At 36.6% G+C, this 21,745-nt stretch overlaps 1 protein-coding gene across 2 annotated transcripts in view; it reads left to right on the top strand.

Annotated features, from left to right (window-relative positions):
* AKAP6 (A-kinase anchoring protein 6) overlaps positions 1–21,745 on the top strand; it is a 465,422-nt gene that overhangs the window by 202,246 nt on the left and 241,431 nt on the right. For both annotated transcript variants that reach the window (XM_012773426.3, XM_012773424.3), the window contains one exon: positions 15,018–15,140. In XM_012773426.3, coding sequence (XP_012628880.1) covers positions 15,018–15,140 — 123 coding nt within the window. The remainder of the gene's footprint in view (positions 1–15,017; positions 15,141–21,745) is intronic.

The raw sequence follows: 21,745 nt of genomic DNA, 5'->3' as shown, positions 1-21,745 counted from the left end.
AGATGCCTAGTAGTGGAATTGCTGGATCAAATGGTAGATCTACTTGTATCACTTTGAGGTATCTCCATCTTGCTTTCCACAGAGGTTAAACTAGTTTGCAATCCCACCAGCAGTGTAGGAGTGTTCCCATCTCTCCACATCCATGCCAACATTTATTGTTTGGGGACTTTTTGATAAGGGCCATTCTTATTGGAGATAAGTGATATCTCATTGCAGTTTTGATTTGCATTTCCCTGATGATTAGAGATGTTGAGCATTTTTTCATATGTTTGTTGGCCATTATTCTGTCTTCTTTTGAAATATTTCTGTTCATGTCCTTTGCCCACTTTTTGATAGGGTTGTTTGATTTTTCCTTGCTGATTTTCCTGAGTTCTAAATAAATTCTAGTTATCAGCCCTTTATCAGATGTGTAGCTTGCTAAAATTTTCTCCCATTCTGTGGTTTGTCTGTTTGCTCTCTTGACAGTTTCTTTGGCTGTGCAGAAGCTTTTTAATTTTAATTACAAAACCTTGACTCACTTAAAGTTTACTGCGTTTTCTAGTTTTTAAAATGAGATTAATTATGTTTATCATGTCATTGCACAGATTATTTTATGAAATTATGAAGAGCAAAGGCTTGTTGTAAACTCTAAAGACTACATAAATGTTAGTCTTGGCTGGGCACAGTGGCTCATGCCTGTAATCCCAGCATTTGGAAGGCTGAGGCTGGAGAATCGCTTGAGGCCAAGAGTTTGAGACTGCAGTGAATTATGATTGTATCATTGCACTCCAGCCTGCATGACAGAGTGAAACCCTGTCTCAAAAAAAAAAAAAAATGGCAAGGGCAATATTTGTAATCTTAACAACATTTGTATCCCCATACTATGATGAAATAAAAAAATAAATTGGTCTCATCACTATTGTGCTTTTCCTATGAATCCAGAAAATTAGCATCAAATGTATTAGAAAGAATTAGAATAAGAACCTTAATTCTGCCTCTGAGTAGCATTGTGACCCTGGAAACTGACCCTTCCAAGCCTCAGTTTTGAAAAATAAACATTAATAATGGAGTTGAATTGGATGACCTATAAATACTTCTGAAATTTTATGAGAGACTAAACTTGAGGAATAACCAAGAGAAGAAGCCAAAGCAGCCATTTCTCTGTAAAATATTCCTTGGAATATATCACTTCAACATGGCTGGCTTTATGTTCCATGGAACTCTGGGTGAATTCGAATTCCCCTTAGAAGATCCTACTGACGTGAATATGAGGCTATGACATTAACGAGCCTGAAGGTATAAAAGTATTTGTACTGCATTTCTAGCACTGCAATGTGATAAGAAACAGACATCCTAGAGGAGTTTGGGGTCTAGCTAGAATTTAGAAGATGCCAAGAGACCAGGGCCAATGGTGACAGTAAACAAGTGAGCAACCCAGTAAGAATTAGGTATGGATTAGCCTGAATTTATGGCAAATAAGGTCAGCTAAATGAAGCAGATTGGAAACATTTGCCTTGTCAGACTTGGCATTGTGATGTCTTAAAACTACCCGTCAGCACTGAGGCTTTGTGCTCTGTTCAGACAATATGAGGGAAAATAATTTCAAGAGTGTTGGTTCTGTGTCTAGGTCATTCATGATGTCAGACCATGTCAGAGGCTGTGAAACTTACTATCTAAAGATGATTGGCTTGGATTTTGCATGGTGAATAAGCAGGTTTATCTAGGAAAGGTGCTGCCCTAAGCTCAGGCTCATGTGCTTTCCGTTCTTGAGGTTGATGAGGCTCAGTGCATTGCTCTTTACAATAGGATGCCAGTGGCTTTACCATTTGCCTTCATGCTTTATCTAGGAATAAAGGAAGTTGTTAGTATTTTCTTTTTTAATGTTTTAAGAAAATCAAACTGGAAAGGTGTCACTTATAGGTGGTACTCTAATGTTTCGGGATTTGTCTGGAGACTATTCACTACTTGCTTAAGAAAGGGGTGTGTGTGTGTGTGTGTGTGTGCGTGCGCGCGCGTGTGTATGAGAGAGAGTGACTGTCACAATTGTCAATCTTATATGCTCCTTTTTATTCCTACCTGAGCCCTAAAATGAAGCTGACAAGTTGAATTAGCAAAAATACTTTTGCTTTTAATTTCTTTATTTTCTATAGCATAGAAAATACTATTTATACTCTTTTAAAATACAATTTCATTAAAGCCTTTTTCCTTATCCTTTCCTTACTATGTCTCAAGTTTTATATTGTTTGGTGTATGGCATTATTTTCAAGAGACTATTGACTGGGGTCTTCTTAATAACATGCAGGTCACAGGAAAAATCATATTGTGCCCACTTCTCTCACTAGACACTTTTATACAAGGAGTTCCAGGAAGAACTCTAAGAATAGCCTTTGTCAAGGTACTGAAAGATGAATATTCAGAAAATTAGTAGATGGAACTCTATGACAAAGGAAAAAGTACATTTGATACTAAGAGATTTCTGGGGCAGTGGATATTAATGGGTGAAGTGGTTTATTGATGCTGGATGGTTGTGAAGTATGGTGATTAAGAATGTGCCCAGCCTTTTCTGACTATTTTTGATCTGTGGTTGGTTAAATCCACAGATGCACAACCAGCAGATATGGTTCTGTATTTATAGTATATAATTATGTGCTTATAAATAATAATTCCCACAGCACTCTAACTAGAAGTAAGGTGATTACAGTGTGTTATGGCAAGAAAAAGGAAGGGCCTCTAATAGGTTTTGAATTTTCCCTCAAACCCTCAGTGCTAAAGATAGGAAAATTAAGAAAGTATGTTGGAAAGGCAGCCATAGATTGAGATGCTTTGTTGGGAGAGGAGCATTTGAGCTGGATCTTGAAAGATAGATATGGTGAGTGCAGGGTGTGTGGAAGACACCAAAGATCAGTTCCCTGTCTCTCTAGAAGAGAGAAGTAAATCATCTGAACATCTCAGGCATTGAAGGAGGTTCTGTATGCAAGAACCACTGATGTTAACAGAAGAAATTGTTCAGCTCAATGCCCTCATTTTACAAGTAGAACCTTTCTCTCTCAATCCAGAGTACTTTCTATTAGAACATTCTGTCTCCAGATCTTGCTAGCTTGTCACAAAGTGGCACCAAGTACTTTTTTTTACAAGATCAACACTAAAATGTTCCCAGTGCCCCATAGCTGTTGCCTATTTGTGTTTATAGCATTGACAAACTATAAGGAGATTTCTCTTCTCTGACTTTAGTTTATGTTTAGAGTTTCACAGTTGGTTTTGAGGCACAGTCAGTGTCAAGAACCACTGAGACAGATAACAGAATGGGGGACTGGGATGGAGAAAGTTGAGTGCATGGCATGCTCAGACCTCATTATGTGGAAGACAGAAGTGTGTCTACCTTTACACACTGTTCCTAGTTATCCATCCCTATGGTATCTTGTTCCAGAGTTGTATGCTTCTATAACCAGCTGCCTTATTGTACACTTCAATTGAATTAGTTCAGAAACCAAATTCATGATATCTAATACCATATTTGTGATCTTCCTGCAAACTATTTCTCCTTCTGAATTTCATATTTTTTCCTTTAGGGAATGGTACCTTCAACCAAAATAGAAAGTGGGCAGTCATTCCAGATTCTAACATTTTTCTCATCCATCACATCCAGAGGATCCTATATATAGCACCCTCTATAACCTGACATGTTCTCTTCTTGTCCACTGATACCACCTTAGTCTAGCCTCATCAACTTCTTCCCAGGGCACTGTAGCAGCCTTTGAAGTGGCTTTCTCTACTTTTAGTCTTACAACCAGCAATCCGTTCTCTATACTGTTTCATCTAAGTGTATCTTCTAAGATGCCAATTAGATTATATTAATGCCCTGCTTCAAAACTTTAATGACCACTTCATTGTCCTCAGGATAAAGTCCAAACTCCAGAGCATGTTGTATGTGGTCTGGCTTCTGGCCAGGCTCTCCAACCTCCTTTTTCAGTGTTTCCCTATTTGTATCCAGAGTGTTTGCCAGGCTCAGCTACTTAGAGTTCTCAGAATAAGCTGTTCTCTCTTAGGCTTTGTTTGTTCTTCTCCGCTCCTCCCAGTCCCCTCTATTCTGTCTCTGAATTACTTATAGTTATCTGTCAGGGCTCAGTTTAGTAGTGATTTCTTCCAAGAAACCCCCATTTATGCCCAAGTCTGAGTTAAATGCTTTTCCAATGGCTCTTGAGCACTTGGAATGATCTGCAGCAGAGGTTCCCAGAGTGTGGTCCAGTCATCTCTAGGGGTTTTCAGGACCCTTTGAGAAAGCCCACAAAGTCAAAGCTATTTTCATATTAATATGAAAATGTTATTTGTCATTTTTACTCTCATTCAGTGTGTAGTGAGTTGTCTAGAGGCTATAAGACGTGATATTGTGATAAATTAAATGTAGAAGTAGATATAGGAATCCAGCTGTCTTCGATTAAGCTAGACATTCACAAGATTTGCATACAGCTAAAAGAATGCCACTCTTTTTACTATTTTTGAAACAGTTATTTTTATAACAATGTATTATTTATGTTAATATACAATAGATTATTATTGTTATTTTAAATTAATTAATACATATTTTTTTCTAAAATAAACATTGATGGGGATAACCCAAAGAAGCATGAAGCTCTTTTGGGCTCTCAATAATTCTTAGTATAAAGGAGTCCTGAGAATAAAAGTTTCAGAACCACTGATCTACATTATTATATATATCACATTTATATCTACTATTCTCTAGACTCTTTAAAAGAAGAATCGGGGTCATTTTTTTTTTTTATGTGAGTCCCAGGCCCCAGTACAATTTATGATACATAATAAACTCAATACATAATTTTTTTTTGAGACAGTGTCTCACTCTGTTGCCCAGGCTAGAGTGCCATGGCGTCAGCCTCGCTCACAGCAACCTCAAACTCCAGGGCTCAAGCAATTCTCCTGCCTCAGCTTCCCAAGTTGCTGGGACCACAGGCATGTGCCACTATGCCAGGCTAATTTTTTATGTATATACTTTTAGTTGTCCAGCTAATTTCTTTCTATATTTTTAATAGAGACGGGGTCTAGCTCTTGCTCAGGCTGGTCTTGAACTCCTGAGCTCAAATGATCCACCCACCTTGGCCTTCCAGAGTGCTAGGATTATAGGCGTGAGCCACCGCACCCGGCCAATAAATAATTTTTGAATAAAGGACCTAATACGCATGTGTGCATGTATAAGCACACACACGGAGTTTGAACAAAAAAAGCAATTTAATTCTTACTTCATCTGGCCTAATGCTACCCAATCTAAATAGTATGGACAATCAGCTAAACCAATAGTATTCTGAAATTTTACATTATTCTTAAAAACCCTAGTTCTGTCTTTTTTTTTTTTTTGACCTCCGGAAATCTTGTCCAAAGGATGTCTATGAAAACTCTAAAATGAATAATTAGAGCTCTATACTTGAGGATACACACCTAGGTTCTCCTTCTGGCTCAGTTACTTACTGGTGTGTGTTATCAGTCAAGTACTTAACTTTTCTGAGTCTCAGCTTCCTCATCTATAAAGTGGAGGAGGCTTTGAACTAGATGTATTCTAAGGACCATTTGAAGACTGGATCTGTGCTTATATTCTCTATGGTAACTCTTCTCCATTCTCCTTTAATCCTTTCCAAGCAGATGTATTTAGATAATATTAATTTCTGTCTTCTTGGCCTTAATGATAATTTAATGGCTGAGGTGTTGTTACCCTTTACTGACTTGCTGCCCTGAAGTTCTCTTGTAGAAAGTTGGCTATAGCATTTTCTTGCTCATTCAGTGTGATAAACTCTCTGCATGGAATTCTAATTTTTTTCTAAAGATAATAACTTCATTATTACTAAAGACCCATATGTTCCCTGGAAAAATTTAGAATATTTAGATGAACAACTCAACAATTACTTGTAATCTTTCGAACAACTTTAATATTCCACAAACACTTCCATCTTTCTAGTCATGTGCATTTCTGTTCTAGATAATTTGATTTGCAAGGAGGTCTTACTAATCAGGAAAGTATTTAGAGCTAATCTAAATAATAACATTTTCAGCTCTGCACTTCAGTGTCAAGGAGCCAACCCTTTTCATTCAAACTTTTGGACATGTCCAGAAATGTTGTTTATTAAAAGTGGTTGTTTAGCCTCAAAAAGGTCAGGGATACTTTGAACTGTAGAGAAGGAATGAACATGGAAAGAGAAGAAGAGTGACAGAAGAGGGAAAAGAGAAAAGAGGAGTGAGAGAACAAGGGAGGGGAGGGCTAGGAGAAGGGGGGAAAGAAGAAAAAGGTAAAAGAGGAACAATAGTCAAGAAAGAAGGAAAAGAGGGCTGAAAAGTGAGTGCATAGTATGGGAAGAATGATCTAAATAGGGCTGTGATAAGAATGGTTGAATTATGTAGCAAGGGCTGGAGTTCTCACAGAGGCTTGGGAAATAAGAATGGACAACAGAAAGTGTTACTGTCCTTTGTTTCTCTCTGTGTACCTTATGGGAGGAAGTCTGGTTAGAGAGAGAATATGGCATAGTAGCCCAGAGCTTGGACTTTGGAACAAAACTATTTAATAACCACTTAATGGCATTATGACCTTGAATAAATTACTTAACTCTTCTATGCCCTAGCCTCTTCATCTGCACAATGAAGAAATTTGTGACTATTCAATAACTTCATAAGTTATTGGAAGAATAGCTGGTAGATAGCACCCAAATGTTAGGTATTGTCATTTATAGTACTGGATATGAAAGCCTACAATTAAACCATTAAATTATCACAATCCTCAGTTCTAAGGTGTGAGCATCTCAAGTCCTCATTTGGGACTTAGAATCAAACAAAGATAATCTGATCTGCTCATCTAGTGCCTATGGAGTATGAGGGGTGCTTAAGGCAAGGCCTCACTTAGAGGAAGTCAGGGAAGCTTTGAGGCAGTCAGACTATTTGGGAGGATCCCCAGCGTTACTTCTGACTTACAGCTGTATTTAAGCCTATTTGGGCTTCATGTTGCTCCCTATAAAATGGAGAGTGTGGGAATCTTATGTCATAGAATTGTTATAAGGATTAAATAAGTGTCTGGCACATAGTAAGTGCTCAAGTAATATCAACCTATTATTCGTTCCAGTTTATTCCCATTTTTTTATTCATACCTATTTTTATTAGACATTGATGACATGCATTCTAATCTTTTTTGCCCTTACAATCATTGATAATTTCTTTTTATAAGTCTATAGGGAGCAACTGAACTCAAAACCTCTAGATCTGTTGGAGGAAACCCTTTACCATCATGAAGGTCAGGAATATTTCTGGGTTCTTCTTTTCCCAGTTGCAACCACTGTCAATACTTTTTGAAGAAATAGTGGATTGAGGTCAATTTATCCCTTCTACATGATACTGAGTTCAGAATAGAACTTCCCACTGGTAAATTTTAGATAATACCATTCCATGCCTTTTTTTTTTTTTTATCTCTCTTCCCTACTGAAAGTTTTACCTTTATTCTTGGACTGTTTTATTAGGAATATTTTTATATTCTAAAGCCATCCCATTCAACCTTTAGAAAAGAAGCTAAATATTTCATAAGGCATTTCAGTATTTGAGGTTTTTTTGTGGCATCAGAGTTAACACTGCCTGAAGCCATTTCATTTTCTCCTCAATCTTTGTTCTGAAAGTACACACCATCTCTTCTCTTCTGTCAATTACTTGTATTGTGTTGGATTTTGTAGGTAGGAATGTGGGTAAATGAGTGAGATGGTAGAGTGCAAAGCACCGCTTTTAACTCTCTAGTACTTTATCTTGAGCCTCTGGCTCTTGGTGGCACATTAAGTATAAAGACAGGTGGTTGGGAAAGGTAAATTGAATTTGAGTGCTATTGTACAAACATCTAAATTAGGCATTTCATATAGAAACTATGTGCATAAGAATTATGTGCAAATACAGAAGCTTAAATATGTACATTGGTAAATACACATGTAAAATCTCAATGCAAAATTTTGCTTCTAAATGGAGTTCTAATTTGCTAGTTGTTAGAGCCTAAATAAAGCTTTACTGTGGGTAAGAGGATTGTGATGTCCTTTAGCTGTTATTCTTTGGTAGCCCCATTGCTAATGTACAGACAAGCTCCAAAGAATGTGACCTGTTTTGAAAAGTTAAGCCAGATTATTGTTAAACTTGTGGCAATTAATATAGAAATATGATCCCCTCCAGATCCACTGACGAAATAGGGGTGGTGAAATTCTGGCTAACCTGCATGTTCAGATGCTGCCCCTCCACGCTACCTAATGGATGACGTGAGACAGAAGCCATGGCTCCATCTTCTGAATGCTCAGAGCAGTTGCTGCTACCACTTTTATTGTGACTGTGTGGGGACTTTTCTTATCCATCTCCCCTGTAGCACATAGCACAGTACTGTAGACTTAGTTAATAATCAAAAAATTTTAGGTGAAATGAGATAAATGATCAAATTGGAACTTACTGATTAGAAATCATTTTTAAAACTATTTATCAAACCTTTGTTTTACATCAGGCTTTAAAATATATTTTCTCTTGTAGTCCTCACATAACCCTAAGAGGAATATTACTGCTCCTGTCTTATAGATGAAGACACTGAGGTTCAGAGATATTAAGGAGTTCATTTAGTTTACACCTGGAATAAAAGTTAGTTTTGTCCAGCTGTAGTCACTGCTTTCTTAACATCATCCACACTGGTTCAGGATGAGCACTGTTAGGTTTTTTTCTTTTCCTCTTTTAGTATAACCTACACTCCCCCCACAATTCATCCTCATTTAAATGTTTTTTTGATGTCTAATTTCTGCCGGGGACATAGACAAGGTGTAAAATAAGCTGGGCTTTCATGATTTCATGTGGTGCCAGTGAGCCTTTCTGGATTCAGGTACTGAGTTCACCACCTTCTAGCCATAGGGGTTTGACAGGTCTCCTTACCTCTGGGCCTCTATCTTCTCATCTGTAAATGCTGGTGACGGTAGTACCCACCTCACAGGGCTGTTATGAGACTTACATCATCTATGGTCTATAAAATATAACAGGTCCTGGCACATAGTGAGTGCTGTCTGAGGGATATTTATTATCCAGATGAAAGCATTCACTGAGTCCTTTAACCTTAGAATGCTAAGAAAGAGGTGAATACTTATTAAGAGTTTAAAAGATTCAACCGCAGAGACTGACATATTTTTTAAAAAATAAATATAGTGAAAATAGTTCAGTTTCGATGGTCTTCAGCATGTCCCTGTGAGAAGGCAGCTAAATTGATTTAGACTGGGTCAGATATCACAGCTGATTTCTATGTCCTCTAAGAAACGTTAATCTTTCTAAGGGTGAATACACTCATGTTCACATGGATATCCAAACAACAAACACGTAAAGGAAATTAGCAGATCATGGGGGTGGCTAATCTGCCTTCTGAGAACCAAGGGCCATCTCCTCTGTGATTAAACTAAGTCAAGCTCATCCGTAATTGCACTGGTAGAATGGGCTCACTCAAGCATATAACTCCCTTATATTTTTAATTTAAATTTTCTATAAGTTAGAAATGAACTTTATTGTGATTTTTGCTTACTAAAAAAAAAAGTGTGTGTTTTTGTTAAGCATTTAGCCTCATCACAAATCCCTTTTCCTAAAAAATAACAGAAAATAGTGAGTGTGAAGGGGGAAGGACTTGGGGCTTAGAAAATTTTGTCTCAGTGTCAAGACTGTAGGGAAGAAATGCTACTTCTCTTTCACTGATCTGATAATATGTTCTAGGACCTGATAATGTGTTCTAGGAGTGCTGTTTTTAGAGGGTAGTGTGGTGCTGTAAGAAAAATAGACTTTGGAGAGTGATCTGGGTTCAAATCCCAAGTCACTCATCTTCTCTAACCTTCAGTTTCCCTATCTGTAAAATGACTATAATCAGCACCACTTCTCAGAGTTATGGGGACAACACAGTATCTACTTCCTGTTATATATGCCCCCTTTCCCTTTATAGAGAAATAGCTGTCAATTTTGTTTTGGTCTAAAATCACATAATCCTATTAAAAAAATCATCCCTAGACTTTCTACTCTATGAGGCAGGAACCATATCTTGTTTTCCACTATGTCACTCTTCTCTGGCCCTATATCTGGCACAAGGAAGGCCCTCCTTTTTATTCTAGTTGCATATGACAGCCTTGCCAAAGAGCAAGGGTAATCACCCCTATAGTTTATATTTAACCAAAAGAGGTTTATTGTAGGAGAAAAGAAAAGAAATAATGAATATTCTTGTCATGAAAGTGTGGCTATTTGCAAAATTTGACTGTAAATATTTCCTATGAAAATAATCTCTAAGTGTATTTTAGCCAGCTGAGGGCTCTAGCAAATTATTTTTCACAAACTGGTAAGTGTACATTTGCATGCACTTTCACTGTGCTTATTAGTTTTTGAGGAGATTGATGCTTTAGAACAGGGGTCCTCAAACTGCAGCCCACAGGCCACATGCTGCCCGCTGAAGACATTTATCTGGTTTGCCGGGTGTTTTTTGCGGCAGCTGCCTGTCCTGCTTAGCAGCCGACTCATCCCCAGCCCACAGTGCACATGTATGGAATGTGCACTGAACACTCCAATGGCCCTCCAACAGTCTGAGGGACAGTGAACTGGTCCCTTGTTTAAAAAGTTTGAGGACCCCTGCTTTAGAAAGTTTAAAAGTAAGGTTTTTTTTTAAAAGCACCTCATGAGGGAACTTTCAAAATGCAAATTATTTGACAGTGGGAGGTATGCTACCAACTAGCGGTAGCAGTGATAACTGCTGTTCCATTTTCTCCCCAGGTTTGATGACTGACATTTCTTCTGGGGTTTGAATCCTGACTTGACTGTAGTCAAGGTTTTATAGACCTCTGAGCCTCTATCAAATATGAATGTGGCAAGGGATTTACTCAGAAGGAAACAATTAAGTCTTGAGAGAGGGGACAGGGAAGATTGGGGCTTATGGACTGGGTCACTTTCCATGGGCCCATGGACAGCTTGGCAGAGAGGCAGAAAAAAGTAATGGAAGAAGTGCAGACAGGGACAGTAAGAACAGTAATGGTAGAACATGACAGAAATGAGACTTAACAATATAGTGGCAGGAGTTTGAACAAGGAAAGATAAAATGTGGCTTTTCAAAGGTTTGTAATTCAGCCTGTGGCAGTGAGTTGAATGTGCATAAAATGTGATTTTTTATATAGTGCAATGGAGGCATTGGATTACGTCAAAAAGAAAATCTGTTTGTTATAGTCATCTCTGACTTTCCAGGTAAGTAAGTGTGGACTCAGAATATTAGAAAAACATATACAAACAAGTCAATACTAAGAGTAGGAAGTAATTTGGATACACACAAAATCCTGATACAGACAGAATATACTTCACAAGATCCAGGAAAATGTCTCAACTCTTTATTTATTGTAAAACTCTTTTTAATGATTAAAACTACTCAAATTCAATGGTTAGACACGACATGCTTTAATATTGTGCTTAAATTTTTGCCACAATGATATTTATCTTTGTATTCTCAATAATGTCTAGCAGTGTGCTCTGCACATAGTAGGGACTTAGAAAATATTTGTTAAATGAATGAATGAATGATGAATATTTGTTGCCCTAGGATTTGACCTGCATTTCAAAATAAATCTCTTTTTGGGGCCATTTTTCTCTATTTCTCTCTGTTGTTACTTATTTCAGCCTCATTTTCCTTCATTCATACCACAAAGACTCCAGCAGAGCTTCTGAAAATGAGCATAAAATGTTTGTTGTATGTGTCCAAATGTGAACACTCCTGCACATCCACATGGTCTGTGTATTGAGTGGTACTTTCTTGGTCTTTGTAAAGAGAACATCTGATGATATAGGGATAATACACAGTATACTGCCCACTATACACTTAACGCTGATGATAGAACACAGATAAAGGGACTGAGTGAGGTGGAAAAATAGCAGGTGACAATGGTATTATAAATTGGATGGACTCCAGTTTCACTTGCTTTCATGATTTCTGTTTATATTCTTGAGGCTACACGTAGAAAGAGGAGAGGAGGTAGAAAGCTGAGATCTCCCTAAGAGGAAGGAGTGCTTAACTTTTATTACAGGTTAGGAACAGTGGGATTTCTCAGGTTTCTCTTGTGATTGATGAGATGTTTCAGAATTGGCAAGAAGAGAGTTAGGAAAATGTACAACAAATGAAAATTTGTGAGGATGAGATATAATTCAGAAGAAACTCAGAGAGAAACCTTGAAAGGAACCCTGTTTTCTCTTTATTAGCCAGCTTCATTTTTCTGTCTGTCTGGGCTACACAGAGATACCATCCAGAAAATGTCACCAGGTCCCATGGGTTTTGCTTAATCTGCATCTCATGGATTTCAGCTGACTATGTAGTCATGGTTCTGTTAGGACATCTGACACACATTGTTTAATACCTTTTGGCTAAAGCTAACCTAGTATGAGGAGGCACCCATGCATTTACATACATATATATGATTTCATTTGTTTTTGAAGGGAGAGAAGATAATGAACAACCTATAACTGGTTATATTTTAAATAACATCGTTTACTACTTTTATTCTTGGATTTGACCAATTGTTTCCTAAATAGTTGGTTTCTTGACTTAATTTTCTCCCCAAACCAATTTTTATATACATATAAAATTATATACATATAAAATTATATACATATAAAATACATCCAAATTCAATAGTAAATACTATTTAATACTATATGTACTATAAAATACTATTGTCATTTCATAGTTATTGACCACATAGACCGTGCTTTTCTGATCAGCATCTGGAGATGACAGATAATACTTCTGTAAGTCCATCAGGTCAGCAAAGGGTCTCTTAGTTTTTCACCTAAATTATAAGAGTGTCAAGAATTAGGATTTGAGTTGTAATAGACTCTGCTCTTCTGCTCACAAATTTACTGTATACATCTGAAGGGATCTCTGGTAAACATCAAGTCAGATGTGAATTTTGACATAGTCTGAGTCCTAGATAGCCTATCAGAAATAGGGGTTTGGAGAATGATGTTTTGAACAGGTGGTTGGCTCTACTGAGAAGATTGAGATTGAATACATATAACTTCTATGTTAAAAGAGTCAAGTGTCGGTGAGAAAATAAAAAGCAAAGCAACTCTCAAATTTATGGAAATGCAGAAAAGGAGAAAGAGCAGACAAACTGATGCCATAAATATAAGTAAAAGAGCAAAATGAATTATTTGACATGGATTATTCCTAGCATTTAGAAAAAATTGTAATATGAGAAAATTAGAAAAGTGTTGATTTTAGTAAATCATCAGGAAATGCATTTGGTAAGGAAATACATTGTGTGAAATTCATGATACCTTTTCCATTGGACACAATTTCACCTCATCTAAAAGAAATCCTTCTGAATGATGACCAAAGGAAGCTTCAATGATATCATTAGCTTAGGGTTGCAGACTAGGACTCGAGACACATTAAGGTACCTTATAGTTCCTGGCTCAGCCAATTGCAATTGTGTAAGTCTCAGTTCCTGATTAAGATGTCTCTAAGATTATATTTCTTATTGACTTTACCAAAACTTCCTGATTAGGATAGATTTTCAGAAGATATTAAATGAGGAAACTTGAGTTTGTAATCTAGTTGTGATGTATATCTCTGGGTGTGATTGTCCTCTGAGACGTGGCACAGTAGGGATGTTTTCCATAGGGAAAGCTTTTGGTAGCATTTATAAAAATGGGAAAACATATGATACACCACTGTGCGGGATGATAGACTGAACTCTACATAGGTTGACAGCATACCAGAGCATGGTGGGACAGTCTAATCTGTGTGGGCCTTTGTGCCTACATTTCTACTTTATCCCCCTCTAATAGATTAGGGATGTATTTCTGAGTGTTATTTGTCTACATTTTTATTTGCCACCCTCCTCAATACCAATTTCTCTTTTTCTAATCATTCTTTTGAGGCAAACCAATTGCTTGAATTAAAGGGTTACGAATCTCAAAATATTACTAGGAAAATATACCTTAATGACAAAACCTAGCTTCTGAGAAGCATGATAAAATGAATTTACACCTCTTTACACTTCAGTCTCAGGACTGTCATCCTCAGTTAAGCATTAAAAATATTAAAATTAATCAAACGGCAAATCTGAAGAATGGGTTAAGTTTAATAATAGGGAAATAGGATCCCAGTCCACCTCTGTAAGTACAACTGTGGAAGCCTGCCCTTGCTCCTTATAGCCTCCAGATGGTGCTGTTTACCTAGACATGGAACGCAGGAGCCTGGCCTTACTTCCTTTGCTTAGATTTGTAGTTGGACTTTCATTTTTTTTCCCAAAGTATTTTCTGTTTGTGCAGATGTATTCTTTTAAATGGTCAATAAAATTTTATGACCACTATTTGAAAAATTGCAAGATTATTGTGATTTGTGCTTCCTAGCCAAGAATATTTCTTTATGTCTGTACATACCCAGAGTTGGGCGTTTACATTTATTCATTGGTCCCACTCTTCTAGGCTTCCTTGCTTCTTAGCACCCAGCCTCAGCCACAGACATTTGGGCTGTGGATAGAACTCATCCAAGTTTCTTTAAACACTTATGTGATTTAAAAATATATTTCTAGTTCAGCTATGGCAACTGAACTCTGTAGGCTTCTGAGTAAAGAATGCTATCTTTACAGGAATGCTTTTATACCCTGAAGCCAGTGAGTGTTCCTAGCAGACCTGACCTGATTTTGGGGCAAGGATATGCTTGTCAGACACCATAAATGTTTTGATGTTTTAAGGTCACCTCAACAGTAACACCCCGCAATCCAATCCAAATTCCTCAGAAAAATGTTCCTAGGGAAAACCTGAGAGGGAGGGCATTGTCAGTTTCTTTCCTATTTTGATAGATTTTAGGGCCAAGAATAGCGGAAATTCCATCACAGCAAAGATGGAATTAGGATGGGAATGCAGTAGTATCAAACATCATGGGTGAAGTTTGGAATTTTTAGGATTGGCTTCTAAAAAAATACCAACTAACATGCCTTTCTTGTCCTTTTTCCCCTTTTCTTTCCTTTCACAAGGGATTTGTAAACAAGCTAGATGAATTCATTCAATGGTTAAATGAAGCCATGGAAACTACTGAGAATTGGACTCCTCCTAAAGCAGAGATGGATGGCCTTAAACTGTACCTGGAGACACACTTGGTAGGCAAGATTGTATTGCTTTTGCTGTCAGTAATCAAAGGATTTTAATGTGCTGCTTATTTGTTTATGAAGAATATTAATTTATCAATCATTATGATATGCTAATGAAACCAAGTTTTAATGGGGTAACCTACAGAAGGTGAAAATTTACAGGAATTTCAAATAATACTATGAAATCTAAATCCTCCATATTTTAAGCTACTTTTTCAAGGCTTTTTTTTGAAGAATAAGTTTTTGTTGTTGTTATTGTTTTTTGAGACAGTCCCTCTCTCTGTCACTCTGGCTAAACTCCTGGGCTCAAGCAATCCTCCTGCCTCAGCTTTCCGAGTAGCTGGGACTACAGGCATGGGCAACCACTCCAGGCTAATATTTTGTGTTTTTGGTAGAGACAGGGTCTTGCTCTTGGTCAGGCTAGTCTCAAATCCTGAGCTCAAGCGATCCTCCCAACTTGATCTCCCAAAGTGCATACAGGTGTGAGCCTCTGTGCCTAGCCAGGATTCGTAATTATTTAAAAAATACCTTAGAAAATTTTGCTAGACCCTTGCTCCCAAAAGTGATGATTGAAGGTTTTCTTCTTCTCAAATAAATAAATAAATGAGAGAATTTCGATGACCATTCTAAGCTTTCTAGAATTCTTGTAAAATTAATGAACCTCTCATTATCAAGAGGGTCTACTTTATCTATTCTACACTGAGTTATTTTAATAAAATATTTAAAATGATGATCTCCATCATTTTTGCTGCTATGTGGGTTTTTCAGCATATAATTAATACAACTGTCATTACACTCGTCCCTGCGCATAGGGAAAACCATGGAGGAGAAGTGGAAAACACTTGGATGAATATGCTTCTGAATATGTTAAAAGCAAGAATTATAGACTGGGGGACATTTGATGAACCTCATGAGGTTTTTACTGAATGCTTCAAATAGCCGATATCAATTATGAAGGGGTGGAAACCAAGTAGTGGAGTGTGATAAAGCATGAAGAAAAAGCACGTTGTCATAGGAAATGAAAATTCAAGCTTTAAGGATCTCATCTTTATTCCTTTCACTGATAGCATAAAATTGACAAAGGCAATGAACACGAATCCTTGGGTACCCAACTGTGGGGTTGATTTTCGGCCCCTTTTACACACTCAGAATTTGGATTGAGTAAACATTGTGTGGGAATCCTACACATATGTGAGTTCACAGGATTCCAGCAATGTTACTTGTTGTTCTCTGTGATGTTAAGTAAGAGAGAGAGAGAGAGAGAGAGAGAGAGAGAGAGAGAGAGAGAGAGAGAGAGAGAGAGAGAGGAGAGAGAGAAGGGAGAGGCAGGGATAGGGAGAAAAGAGAGGAGAGATGTTTCAATGTTTTGGTGTTTGTGTTTTCTAGCATGTTTTATATGATTGTAAGAAAAACAACCCCCAAATGCTATTGCTGTATGCAAACAGCCTTGAGGATGATAAAGAATGACAAAACTGTGTGGTAGAGGATGAGTGTATTTCTTCCCTTTTTGGAGACCTGGGTTGGTGGTGTGTAAAAATGCCAATGATCCTAACAACCTCTCTTGTACATGGGTTTTTAAATACTGCCCTTAGTAATCAATTCCCTGTTGAGTGGAGTTTCAATTTTTTTAAAAGAGGGCATTTCATAATAGCACGATAAAGATATTCAGTGCTTTATAATGTAAATTGTATTAATTAGAATGTCAACTTTTCACTGGCATTGTTCTGACAGAAATTCTAATCTGTGTTTAAACAGGAGTGTATGAACTTTATTTCACATCAAGTGTGCTGTCTTAATTTCTCTTGATTTAATATTTTATGGAAAACACACATTTGGTTTTTGAGGTTCCAGAGGGCATGGGGGCATAAAGAGCGCTTTAACTCCAGATTATTTGTTGAAAGCTAGGCTAGGAGAATATGAACCAAGATCTTTTTCTCTTTGGAAGTTGAATGGTATGGCTCCTTTCTAACCAATGAACACTCTGTTCTCAAATACAATATTACAGAGTTTCTTACTTGGCATCTTAATGTTTTCCTCTACCTCATTCTAGCCTAATGCTGTTCGTTAGAACTTTTTGTGATGGTGGCATGTCCTGTATTGTACTGTCCTATTCAGGGCACTAACCTCATGTATCTACTATGCACTTGAAATGTGGCTGATGTGACTGAGGAAATACATTTTTAATTTTAATGAAATTATACTTAAATTTAAATTGCCACATGTTGCTAGTGACTACTGTAGTCTATCTAGCTTTATAAATTGCAAAGCTCTTTGTAGATAACCATAATGAATTGCAGTATCCATACCTGCCTCATAATAACATTCTCATCCAAAATGTAGAAATCATTATCTACTTTGCTGTGGATTGTCAGTGTAGACATCCATAGCAAAGGGTCCTTCCTAAGAAATTTATCTCTTAAAGAATAGCCTTGTTTGTGCTGAATGATCAACATTTTCTTGGATGAGTTTTCCCCATAACCATGTCTGATTATATTAATTAGAATAGGGATAACATAGGAATGTCTTCTTTATTTCTGCTTTGCAAAAAGTGAGGTACTATTATCTCCAGATCTGTTGACTGGACATTAAGTTACAATCTCAAGTTTTACTACTGAAATGATGAATAGTAATGTCTTACAGTTTCTGAAGACCTATTGTGTATGGATTGCCACTGAGTGATACTTAAGGATAATCGAGAGTCACTGTTTCACTGCATACTGTCTACTACTTTAGATACAGCCAGCAGCTCATACATCTTTCAAACAAATTTAAAGTTTCTCTGTCTCTATAAGTGTCTATATTGTCTTCCTAATCAATATCGTCATTTATATTTCTTATCGTATTTCTTTACTGTCATGCTGAGCCAATATTAAGTTATTTTCCCAAAAGAAGGCAAAAAAATGCACCTACCTATAAAAGAAAATATATGAGCAAGATTTGAGATTTATATTCCTTAGTTGACCCTTTATAAATCATTCCTGCTCCTTAATGAGGGAGCAAGTGGTATTTACAAGATTATCCAGTAGTAGAGATAGCTACATAAGTTCCTTTAAAGATGTCTCTAGATTCCATAATTTAACACTCATTCAACAAATGTGCAAACCCCTAGGGTCAGTCTCCCCTGGTTTAATAATGTGTTAGACTAGCTGGCACTCTCCAATATCTATTATAGAGAAAAACAAATGTAAAAACAATTCCAAAAGTTGTACATTCATATTTTGATACTTAATTCAATTATTTTCCATGATGGTAACCAAGGGTTTTTACCAACACAAATCAATTAAATATCATAAATACCTTTATGAGAAATATGAAGGAGCCTTATTTTCACTGTAAGAAATACTGTGAAATTGTGATGATACATTAATGATTTTCCATGATAATTAATCATCTGCTTGCAACCTAGCTGCTCCTTTCAAAAATACAATTCCTATCTTCCTAGAAAATGACATTTTCAGGAAAATGTCATTCTAGAAAGGTATTTTGCAAATATTGAATGTATTGAACAATTCCCCCTTCTTTGAAAACCACTTTTAAAATAGTACTGTATAGATATGTTCTTGGACAGACTCCCTTCTCTCTCTCCCTCTCCTCACCTTTGTCACCTTCCTACCATTTTTATTTAAAAAACAGCTTTATTGAGGTATAATTGACATATAACAAATTGCATACTTTAAAGTACAATAGTCCTCACTTATCCTTGGAGGATATGTTCCAGTACCTTCAGCAGATACCTAAAACCACAGATAGTACTGAACCCTATATATACTATGCTATGTTTTTTCAATCTAATAACCAAGGTATCTACTAAGTGACTAACAGGTGGGTAGCGTATACATGGTACATATGCTGGACAGAGGGAGGATTCACCTCCCAGGTAGGACTGTTATGACATGAGATTTTGTCAAGCTACTCAGAATGGCATGCAATTTAAAACTTATGAATTGTTTATTTCTGGAATTTTCCATATAATATTTTTGGACTGTGGTTGACCACAGGTAATTGAAACTGCAGAAATTGAAACCATGGATAAGGGGGATTATACAATTTTATAAGTTTTGACAACCTGACACACACACAACACACACACACACACACACACACACACACACACACACACACACACACACACATATATATATATCTCCATGAAACCATCACCACAAGCAAGACAGTGAACATATTCATCACCCCCAAAAGTTTCTTCAGGACACTGTAATTCTTCTGTCCTGCCCCTCCCTAACCTTTCCTCCATCCCTAAGCAATCACTGATCTGCTTTATGTCACTATTAGATTAGTTTGCACTTTCTAGAATTTTATATAAATGGAATCAAACAATATGTACTTTTTCGGTCTGGTTTCTTTTACTCAGCATACTTATTTTGAATATGTTGTTGCATGTGTCAGCTGTTTACTCCTTTTTATTGCTGGATAGTATTCCATTGTATGAATATACTACAATTCGTTTATCTTTTCACCTATTGATGGACATTTAAGCCATTTCCCCACCACCTTTTTTATTGGCTAAAGAAGCAGAAGTCACCAAAAACTACATTTGAGTAGAAGCGTAATAAATAGAAGCATAGGAAGTAACTATCAAAAATAGTTCTTAGCTAACTATTTAGATTTTTGTTTGTTTGTTTGTTTTTCCTTTAGGAGAACTTACGTTATCTTCAGAGTTAGAATGCTTAAGAGTAAAGCAGCAGAGCAGGCCAGCAATTTCCCCCATAGAGATTTTATTTCATATCCATTTGCTCCTGAAATGATAACTTTGCTCTCCTGAGTCATTTTTATGCATGCCTAACTCATCAATGCAGTCATTCACAGAAAAACAAACCGCAGTTCTTTTATCTATAGCCAATCAGAGTATCCAGTAGGAGAAAGTGAAGTCAAACCAACACCAGACAGCTGTGCAAGATTTAGGAAAAAGAGCCAACCACAAGGGCCTGGCTTAAACTTGGGAAGTATATTTGCATAGGCAGAGCCATATTATATTGGACAAACATTAACCAACCACATAAACATAGCCTTGGTGAAACAACATTCTCAATTCAATTTGATAAATAAGAAACATGGGGGAAAATGGTGACTATGAACTTAAGTTCATCTATATTACGCACCTGTGAGTACCAGGCAGTTATTTGGGTGCTGGGAATATGTGATGAATGAGCTTGGTTTCTTTCTTTCAGGGATTTTCAATCTAAAGGAAGCAACCATAGATTATATGTAGTCGTCTATAGACCCATAAATGACTAATATAATATAATTTTGATCAATAAACTTCTTGTAGGTTAAACACTGTTCTTAGGAATACAGAGAAAAATTTTATTGATTCTTTCTAGGGGTAGGGAAGATTCAAAGAGTAAATTTGATTTAGACCTAAAAGACTATATGTAATTTTGTTGGATAGAAGGAGGAGAAGAGGAGATTGGAGGAAATTTTATAGGCACAGTAAGGGAGATATAGTGAGCCATTTGGTGTGACTGAGACTAGGTTGGAGTCTTACAGGTTGGGGCTGAGTGATAAAGGAGATTGAATATCTTTTTAATGGATTGAACTTTTCTTTGGGTACAGTGGGGACTCATTGAAGGTTTGGTTTTGTTTTCAAACAGGAGAGTGACATGAATCAACCATAAATCATATGAGGGTAGGGTCTGCCTGGTATAGATTAACCGGATGAGGTTCATGGCTTAGATGACAAAACAACTCTGATTATAAAGGAAAAATGGATTTGAGTATAGCATTTGAAGGATATGCTGGTACAGGCAAGATTTTATCAGTTTTTTAAAATTGTGTTTAAATTCAAAAGGTAAATAAAGAAAGGCAATAAAAAAGTAAAAGTCAAAAGTAAGTCTCCTTTTCACTCATGTTCCCCCAGTTACCATTTCTCCTTCCTTGAGGCAACCCCTATTCCTTCTTTCTCTCTATCATTTAAGATTTATTTCAGGTATTTAAAAACAAATGCATGTTTGTGCTTAACTTTGTTCCCTTAATTTAGATTGGCAAAAATTCTAAATCAGTAAATATAGAACTACTTCATCCTTTTAAATGGCTTCACAGTAATCCACTTCCCAATATGTGGTATTTATTTAACTAGTCCTTTATGATGGAAATTTAGGGTTTTTGCAGTGTTTTCTATTATAAATGGAGCTTAGTGAATATCCTTGGAAATTAATCATCTTGTATAGTATAAGCATATCCTTAGAATAAATATATTTGAAATTTCTGGATCAAAGGTTCTACACATTTAAAATTTTTATGTATTGCTAAACTGTCATTGGTAGAGATTTTACCAGTTTACACTCAACAATGCATGAGAATGCTTAGATCAGTACATTCTTGCTATCAGAGTATGTTATCACATTGGTTGAACTTTGTCTCTCTGATAGTTACAAATAGCATCTTATTGTAATTTAGTTTGTATTTCTTGCATTTTAAGTGGCATCGAGTATCTCTCCATATTTTTGGGAGCCATTTGTATTTCCTTTTTGAGAATCATCTGCTTATAGTCTTAGCCTATTTTTCTATTGGCTATTGGTCTTCTGCTTCAGGATTTACAGGAGCTTTTGATACATTAAGGAAATTAGTCCCTTGCCTATAAATAGAAAATATTT

This window comes from Microcebus murinus, chromosome 6 (assembly GCF_040939455.1).
Source record: "Microcebus murinus isolate Inina chromosome 6, M.murinus_Inina_mat1.0, whole genome shotgun sequence".
Classification (NCBI taxonomy): domain Eukaryota; kingdom Metazoa; phylum Chordata; class Mammalia; order Primates; family Cheirogaleidae; genus Microcebus; species Microcebus murinus.
The sequence above is the reverse complement of the archived record's forward strand: the minus strand, read 5'-3'. Positions and strand labels throughout refer to the sequence as shown.